The sequence below is a fragment of the Sinocyclocheilus grahami genome, unplaced genomic scaffold (genome assembly GCF_001515645.1).
Source record: "Sinocyclocheilus grahami isolate Dianchi unplaced genomic scaffold, SAMN03320097.WGS_v1.1 scaffold170.1, whole genome shotgun sequence".
In the NCBI taxonomy this organism is placed as follows: domain Eukaryota; kingdom Metazoa; phylum Chordata; class Actinopteri; order Cypriniformes; family Cyprinidae; genus Sinocyclocheilus; species Sinocyclocheilus grahami.
In genome coordinates, this window is record NW_015505349.1 from 1988603 (window position 1) to 1997585 (window position 8983).

The 8983-nt window shown below is 36.5% G+C and overlaps 2 protein-coding genes across 3 annotated transcripts; both read left to right on the forward strand.

The window, feature by feature from the left end:
• Positions 1 to 248: 248 nt before the first annotated feature.
• LOC107593449 (ninjurin-1) lies at positions 249 to 3980 on the forward strand. Of its 2 annotated transcripts, XM_016283175.1 has the most exons (5): positions 249 to 265; positions 343 to 408; positions 2734 to 2962; positions 3061 to 3190; positions 3390 to 3980. In XM_016283175.1, the coding sequence occupies exons 2-5, from the start codon at positions 373 to 375 to the stop codon at positions 3454 to 3456; spliced, it is 462 nt and encodes a 153-aa protein (XP_016138661.1). In that variant the 5' UTR covers positions 249 to 265; positions 343 to 372; the 3' UTR covers positions 3457 to 3980. The 2 variants fall into 2 exon arrangements, with proteins under 2 accessions (XP_016138661.1, XP_016138662.1); XM_016283176.1 differs by lacking the exons at positions 249 to 265; positions 343 to 408 and adding an exon at positions 665 to 740 and having other exon boundaries at positions 3390 to 3978.
• A 1568-nt stretch (positions 3981 to 5548) lies between these two features.
• Positions 5549 to 8676, forward strand: LOC107593450 (HAUS augmin-like complex subunit 7). The gene is made up of 8 exons (XM_016283177.1): positions 5549 to 5667; positions 6058 to 6173; positions 6276 to 6343; positions 6918 to 6979; positions 7264 to 7346; positions 7466 to 7675; positions 7767 to 7872; positions 7954 to 8676. The coding sequence occupies exons 1-8, from the start codon at positions 5611 to 5613 to the stop codon at positions 8212 to 8214; spliced, it is 963 nt and encodes a 320-aa protein (XP_016138663.1). The 5' UTR covers positions 5549 to 5610; the 3' UTR covers positions 8215 to 8676.
• The last annotated feature ends 307 nt before the right edge of the window (positions 8677 to 8983 follow it).

Consider the following 8983-nt stretch of genomic DNA (forward strand, 5'->3'; position numbering starts at 1 on the left):
CGCATTACTTAATTAACGTAATTAGTTACTTTTTTATGGAGTAACGCAATATTGTAATGTATTACTTTTAAAAGTAACTTTCCCCAACACTGGTAGCTGCTTCCTTATAGGTTGACAATGTTCTCTTTTAAAGAAAACGATTCATAGCGAGTCTTTTCAGTGAAAGGAATCAAAAGATTGGAGTCACTAGGATGTGTCCACACACTACTCCCAATCAGAACATAGCAGCAGAGCTGAAGGAGCAATCCGTTGGTTATGTTTCAGTGTAGGAATCAAGTATTTCTCACGCGATTTTTCTGTAGGCTGTCATTACTTCGTGAGCTCATCGAATGCTTCTTTTAGATAATCCTGCTAAGTTGAGCATCCGACTCGATGGAGGAGGACCGACCTCTCAGTGAATCAGGAAAGGTAAAGCTTTTTCTGTTGTTTGATGCTTTTTATTCAACAAACGGAAACCGTTCCGTTCAAAACATCTCGATTACTGTTTTAAGGCTAGAAGAATAAAGAATGGAGACGTTGTGTTGTTATTTATCTTAAAATGATGTTTTATTTGCTGTTTATCTGTTTCATTTACAGGTTTATTAGCCAGCCTACTGTGTCAGTTTTACAAAATATTGTAATAAACATCTATTGCAGTTGCCTACATTTGACACGTGAAAGAGGAATTAAACCAGTTCTGTTTTGTAAGACTATAAATAGCATATTTGGGAGTGGACGGATTGGCTGCTCTCACAGAATATGTAAGTTTGAAAGAACTGAGAACAGCCTTCATCACCACCCCAAACTGCTATGCTGACAGACACATAACTACAGCCGTACCCTGGAGATGTTATCATTCCCATCTTTTGTATATAACCAATACAGAGCTATTATCTTTAATCCATGTTGAAAATATATCAAATCTTTTGACTACACATGAGCAACTACACAAACATTCAAAAGAAATGTAAGATAAAACCTATATACGAACAATTTGAGGATCTTTGACATTATGATTTATGTGGGAAAAAGTAATCATGCACACCATGTGGTGCTTTTTTGATTATGCATATACGACACTTATATATGCATAAACTTAAATAAGTTTGAATATACTAAAATTAAAAATACTGTTATGCCCTAAATTGTCAGGGAATCTATGAGAGAGGACTCAAGCACAGAAGGAGTGTTAACAGGTTTATTGACAGGACAGCTGACAAGACAAGAAATTGAGGGAAAGGAGGTGATCAGTGCAAACAGGCAGGCTGAGAGAGTGGCCGCCGAGTCCAGCCCAGGATGGCAGTTGGTAGGACAACTGCGAAGGGATGGCAGAGCTAGACTGGGGAGAACAGCAAGGACCAGGCAGGATAACACAGCACAAGAGGGTCGACTATCTGGGCACAATCAAGCACTGCGCTGGTCTTGCTGCTTGGCAGTTAGAATATGCAGACAGGGAGGCTCAGCCTGCAGGACAGGGCTGGAACAAACAAGGGACACCGCAGACAAGACAAGACAAGACAAGACAAGACATGGCAAAGACAACCAATAGAAAAACTACTACAGAAGTAAAAAACAAATGGAGAAAACTATAACTAGGAATAAACTAAAGAAGAAAAAGCATAAAGCAAACTACAATGGCAAAATAAAGAGAAAACTAAAGGGAATAATACCAAACAATAGCAAGGAAACTCAAGAACAGTTGACTGAACAAAACAAGACTAGAATTAGCAAGTAGTAGTAGTACAAGACACTCAACAATACTCTGCAGACTACTAGCGACAGGAAGAACACAACAAAGAATAGTTAGACAAACTGGCAACACAAGAGGGAAAGGAAGCACAATATAAAGGGAGCAGAGAACATAAGGAACAAGTGACAACACTCAGTAAAACAAGGACTCAGTAATTGGTAACAAGGAGGCAGGACGAGAGGAGCACAACAAACAAAGACAGAGCCATGTGCACAACACAAACAAGGACATATGAAACAAACACAAGACAGACAGAACTGTCAGAGGAGACCCCTGACACTAAACAATCAAGACTTATGACCATTCTGATGTTCAGCTTAATTTGCATAGAAATGTTTGAGCACAATCATATCACACACATATATATTTAACCCTCATCTTCTGATTGAGGTCTCCATTACTCAGTTTAATAACGCTTTACTTTTTATTTTACATGCAATTTCTGGGCAGATTGTTGGTCATCATACTGTATAAAAAATCGTATGTTTTCATAATGTTACTGATATTTGAAAAATGGCAGATATTTTTGATACTATACGCTTCCCTATATGTAACCGTGTGAACTTTATTAAGCAGGATTAGAAAAATTATTTCATATGAAATGTTACATGTTGTTAAGTATTACTCACTACAGTATAATCATGTAATTATGACATTTAAAATCTCAGAAAATTATTTTCTGCTTAAAGTAATTTTGTTTAAATCTATTAATTCCAAAGATTTACACCTCACATACTAATTAAAATCCACCGGCAATCTCATTCGGAACATCCCTGTTTTATGGTACCACTTTACCAGCTTATTTGATTTCTGTTCTATTATAGCCTAGTAATAATACCATAATGAGCAAAGCCAGGTGTTTATTTCTTCTGTCTTCTTCTTTAGAGGAACATTAGTTAAAGGAGTTATTTAATATATACATATTCATTTGGAGGGAATATTGAATTTTTAATGTTTCCAGTGTTCAGCATTGGACTTTTTATGTAATGTTGACTCCCTGTCAGGCTCCTGGCGCAGGGAACACACAGCCTCCCTTCAACATGAACCATTATGCTACTAAGAAGAGTGCAGCACAGAGCATGTTGGATGTGGCTCTTCTGATGGCGAACTCCTCTCAGCTGAAGACAGTGCTGCATTCAGGAGCGCAGCACCGCTTCTATGCTCCTCTTATCGCTCTGCTCTCACTGTCCATCTCACTGCAGGTCGCTGTTGGCCTCCTACTCATCTTCATTGGTTAGTTTACACTTATGTCTGTTATTAAGTTTCTTTGAACGTATTCTGCTGTAATTTCATTGACGTAACACAGATGTGTTTTCTGTTGTTTTTTTCAGTGAAGTATGACCTGAATGATGTTAAGATACAGCCGAGGCTACACACAATGAATGACGCAGCAACTGTATTTGTGTTCTTTACTGTTCTTATCAACATCTTCATCACAGCATTGGGATTTGAGTCTGGAGGGTGAGCAGAGTAACAACAAAGTCTCATTATTAGAAAATAGATTTATTCTCATTATTTACATCATTTTTATAGTTAATTGAGGAAATGTCACAATAAGAAATCTGCACATCTATAAACATCTATCCCTGCTTTATTCTCACATCGGAATAATGAATAATTCTCAGACTGTATTAACTTTACATCTCATCCCTTTTTTCAGGGGCAGCGTACTATTTGAAACTGCACTCGCTCAGACCAGATCTTTAAACTTCACTGAAGATGTATAAGCACATAAGAATTGGCACTCAACTTGCCTTTTGTGTCATCAACATGTATTTCCCGAACAAATTACTGGACATTGTCTTCCATATCATATCTAAGCAAAATATCTCATGTGATATTTTGTAATGTTTAGACAGCACATTTGAACAAACTATGAATTTGTCATTTTCTCAGCTTATGTGAAAGGCAGCAGGCATTAAGGACACCTTTTTATTTAAGGAACACAATAGAGGTTATAGTCAAATGTTTGTGAATTTGTTTTGGTTATTGCATCTTTAAAGCAGCACTACTGAAAACCTCATTGAGATAAAACGTATTTTTGTCCAGAAATATTTCGAATAATTTAATCAAGCTATTTCATACAGTACATTTGACATTTGATTTGTTCCAGCAAAATATTTGGGATGTATTGATAAACCAGTTTGCATATTATCTAAGATGAAGAAGTAAAAACCGTACATATACCTGAAATATCCTCCTGTACTGACCACCAGGGAAAAAAAGCCATGACATTGTCATTTCATGTCATTTATTGTTTAGAACATAAGAAAACATTTTTGAAAAATTATATTTTATTCATATGTTATGCTATGTTCTCTATAGTAGGGGCCAGTTGCATAAACAGTCACCACGTTAAGACTGTGCCATAAGAACTAGTTTGACTAACTAGCAGTTAACCAAGTGGTTATCAGTCTTACTTTTCAGATTCAAATGAGTTTTTATGTAACTGACTTAAAAAAAAATTATGACCAGTCTTGCAGAAAAGAATTAGGTGTCTAAATTTTAAGACTAGTCTAAGCAGTTTATGCAACCGGCCACAGGAATAATAAAAAAGACATGAATAGACATGTAAAGGCTAAAACAGTGGGATTCTTTTTTTCACCCGTTTTTTAAAAATCTGTTTTTATTCTTTATACAAAATTTTATAAAAGGATGATTCTCAACTATGTTATGAAATATATAACAGAGTGATTTGATATACCATTTTGCTTTATGCTATTTGTGTGTAAAATGAACAGGTTTTCCCATAATATACAATGTATCTATGCACTGTAGCTAATTTGCATATTAATGTGTTCTTGGAGCAACATGTAATGAAAAAAGAAGTGTAATAATGGGAGTAATAATTGGCAAAATCTTCATAATAATATCTAATATTTCATAGGAATATTGATGTATAATTTCTTTCCCTATTCACTTGTGTCTCCCAAAAAGTGTAATAAACTTGCTTTAACTCCTGGTGTCCTGACATGTATGGAATCCATGTCCTGTTTCATAACAGAAGTCATATTTTGACATATTTGAAGCCCCAGAACATTTTCCTAAGATGTTGATTTATGACAAACAATTATTAGTCAAAACAAAAATTTGTCAGATTTAAATGATCATTACAAAATATCATATTTCCATAAGGGTGTTAAATTTAATCACTACATTAATGTCAGCCATTTTAAAGACCAAGGAGAGGGAGTGGTCATGGTGAAACTTCCAAACATTTGGTAATGTGCTCTTTACAGGACATCCAGACTTAAATCAGTGACATTCAAGGTGTCAAAGAAATTCACTAAAATGTGTCTGCAACAGAGGACAAAACCCCATAGCTGGGTGTCAGAAGGATATAAGAAATAAAAGACTCACACTCATTTAATCAAGCTATTTCATACAGTACATTTGACATTTGATTTGTTCCAGCAAAATATTTGGGATGTATTGATAAACCAGTTTGCATATTATCTAAGATGAAGAAGTAAAAACCGTACATATACCTGAAATATCCTCCTGTACTGACCACCAGGAAAAAAAAGCCATGACATTGTCATTTCATGTCATTTATTGTTTAGAACATAAGAAAACATTTTCTAAAATGTGTCTGCAACAGAGGACAAAACCCCATAGCTGGGTGTCAGAAGGATATAAGAAATAAAAGACTCACACTTTTTGTCTTGCTGAATCATCAAAAAATGCTCAAATCTTCAATTATTATAATTATTTATAATGCACAAGGTAGATATGATAATCATCTTATTAGGCCTTCCCAGCGTAATCATAGCATAATTATAGTGTAATCATAGTTGTAATGTCCGCGTGGCCGCTGGGGGTCGCTGTAACCGCAGGCGCTGAACGCCACTGACGCACAGACTCACTGCAGGAATAACAATATGGCGGACAATTCAAAAGAGCAGCTGCTGTCTATGCGAGTTTACAACAGCCTTCAGGTAGTTTACACATCTTTATAGACACACCACACTCAGAAAATGACACATTCAATAATTTTCTGATGTTTTGCGAACTTTTTTGTCCGGCTGTTCTGAGTCCGTAGTAGTGTTTTGTGTCTAGTGAGCCACTAAGCTGCTAGTTTTGGAGCTAACAGCTGTGTGCAATTAAAATAACAGATATTTTAAGATATTATCTGTTGTCCACATTTTAGGACACCACTTGTGTAATAGACAAATATAGTACTTTATATAATGGCTGGTTTAGTTAACGTTTCTGTTATCAGGCTCAGTGTAACTTATGCTGTATATGAACACTGTTTAGCGAGTCTAAATATTGTCAGTAACACAGTAACTTGATGGGCTGTTTGAACTGTTGTATGGTGTGCTCAGAGTCTGGGCTGTCCTCTGGTGGATGGGCTGTACCTGCGGGAGCCGGACAGTGTGCAGGAGCTCCTCTGCTCTCCTTCATTACACAGGACAGATATACTCAAATGGATTTGCGCCAGGTCTGATGCATGATAGACTTCTAAACATGATTAGAAGGATGCCAAATGTGTAGTTTGCAAATCTGTATACTAAAATGCCTTGCTCTGTTTGTGTTTACAAAGCATTTGTCCATCCCTAAAGGAGAAGTTTTCCACAATTAAATCAACTCAGAATGAGGATTTAGTTCAAGGTAATCTTTTGTATGGGTCAAAGACAATAAAAAGTTTATTACAGCTTTAATTTTAGTTTTCCCCCAAACATTAATGTCTGTTTTAATTATATATATATATATATATATATATATATATATATATATATATATATAAAGTTTTTTCTTTTGATTTATTTTTTTCTGATAAAAAAACAATGACTATCGTACATTTTTACCGTGATTTACAGAAGACACCCTCGAAAATATCATTCAGTATAACAGTAGTTCATACCTGTATACCAAAAAAATCTTGTCAGGCAAGAATCATTAGATGACATTAAAAACTCTATATAAGGATCACAAAGCATCCCCCCAAATTAATTGTAATTTAATTAAAGTAAAATTTAGTATGATCTTATTTTTTTATATATATATTTTAATATATTGGTCAGAATAAGTATGTCGTTTCATTTTTTCATAAATATAGCTGTTACTCTGATTATTTATTTATTTGCAAAGAAAAGGTCCAACAAAGCTTGGTCTGCTCTGTATTTTTTATTTTTGTTATTTTCTTGTGTTTATTGTTTTGTTGTGCTTTCTCTCTCTCACACAGAACTCACACGGTTTGGTTATGAAATGATGTTATGTAAAGCTAATGACCAGGATTTGATTAAGGTATGAAGTTCTACAATGTTGTTCTTTATACTGTCTAGTGCATTTTATGTAAGGAACAGAGTAGAGATTACTGTGAAATGTTTTTGAAAGCTTGGATCTTTTTAGTTTCACTTGCACCTTTAGCAACACTGCTGACAACTTCATTGGAATAAGACATTTTATACGGAACATGTTTGAACAAGCAAAAAAATATTTGGGGATGGATTGATGCTTGGTTAAGAATCTTATCTAATCTTAAATGCAGAAGGACTAAAACAGAAGGAATTAATCTGTTATATTTTCAGGGCTGTGCACCACCATTGCGGCAACTGAGGTTTCTGGAGCAGATTCTAATGGTGATTCAAGCAGACTCCTCCATAAACTCTAGGTATCTGACTTGTGCAGTTTTTTGTAACACTGATTTAACATCAATCTTGAGTCAGGCCCTCCTCGGGCCTACAATAATTTAAAGTGGTCTTGTTTCTCTGTTTGTTTTGATGGATGTAGGCAGAACTCATGCTCTGGTGATGACAGTGTAAAGAACGATGATCTTCTTGGGGAGCTGATGTTTCAGGACCACTTAACCGACCTGGATATGCTCCTGAATCCAGTCTGCAACCCGTGGCCTGCGCATATCCGTGAACATCTAATACGCACGCAGTCAACTCGCAACAAAACGAACGGAAACCACAGTAAACCCAGCGATTTCATAAACAGGTCTATATGATTGTTATGCACCCATGAACAAGTTTTTTTTTTTTCTTCAAACTGTTGTCTTTAACACGGTTGTTATTTACTGGCATTGAAGGAGTGATCAACATTCCCGACTAGGAAGTCATGGAGAAGAAAGCCTGACAGAGGCCATGGCGCTGCTGCAGTCTACCCAGAGCACATTAGACGAGCTCCACAAAGAGGTGGGACCATCATGTGCCATGTTTCACATCTGATTTGATGTGTTTGGTTTCCATAATAGCGTGATCCTCTCTGTTCCTCAGTGTGAGTTCCTGCAGTCACATTTGTCAGGTTCTGCAGCTGTGCTGTCCCCCTGTGCGCTGAAAGTGGCCATCTCAGACATGTCTCAGCTCATGACAGCTTTCGGACACATCTACAACACAGACTTTAAGGCGTACTGCCAGAGAGCCCCTCCGGCCCTCAATTCTGGTGCAAGTGTGTTTCAGTCTGTACATCAGCTCCTGCATGCCTGTAATACGGTAAAGCATCTTACATCATTTATCTGGAGTCATTTAAAGGGATAGTTCACCCAAAAATGAAAATTTGCTGTGAATTTACTCACCCTCAGGCCATCCATGGTGTAGGTGACTTTTTTTATTCAGTAAAACCGTAAAGAAGATTTATTTTTAGCTGACACCATGGTCCTTGGAAATGCATAAAATGCAAATCAGTGGTTCTCGTCACTTTAAGAGTCAAAAAAATATCAGGGAACACAAAATTAATACCCGTGGCTCCTGACAATATACTGAGGGCTTATGAAGCAAACTCATTCACAGTCTGTGCAAGAAACTGAACTGAACAATAGTTTTGCAAAAGAACGCAAAGTATTCTTGGGGGAGTGCAGTACTTTTATGAAAGCATGCAAAAGTTTTGCGAACGAGTGATTAGTTTCTCTGGGGAGCGAAATACTTTTGCGAGAGAAGCAAATGTTTTGTGAGCCAACGCCAAGTTGTTCTGGGGAATGCAATACTTTTGTGAGAAAATGCTAATGTCTTGTTAGCAAACACAAAACATTTGCATTTTCTCAGTTAGCAAACTCAAAACAAAAGTTTTCTCGGAAGACCGCAGAAGCATTGAAATAGATTTTCTCACTTCATCTCATATTGTATCACCATGTCCACTTAGAGCCTTCGTAAATGTCCAAGGGCTGTCTGGAAAGTATCCAGCCTTGTAATATGAAAAATATGAGAAGCAATACGATGAAAACAGCCGCAACTATGGGCAACTGGTGACTGGCAGCTTCATCACGACAATTCACCCGCCCATGCAGAGGTTTTTGGCGAAACATCAAAT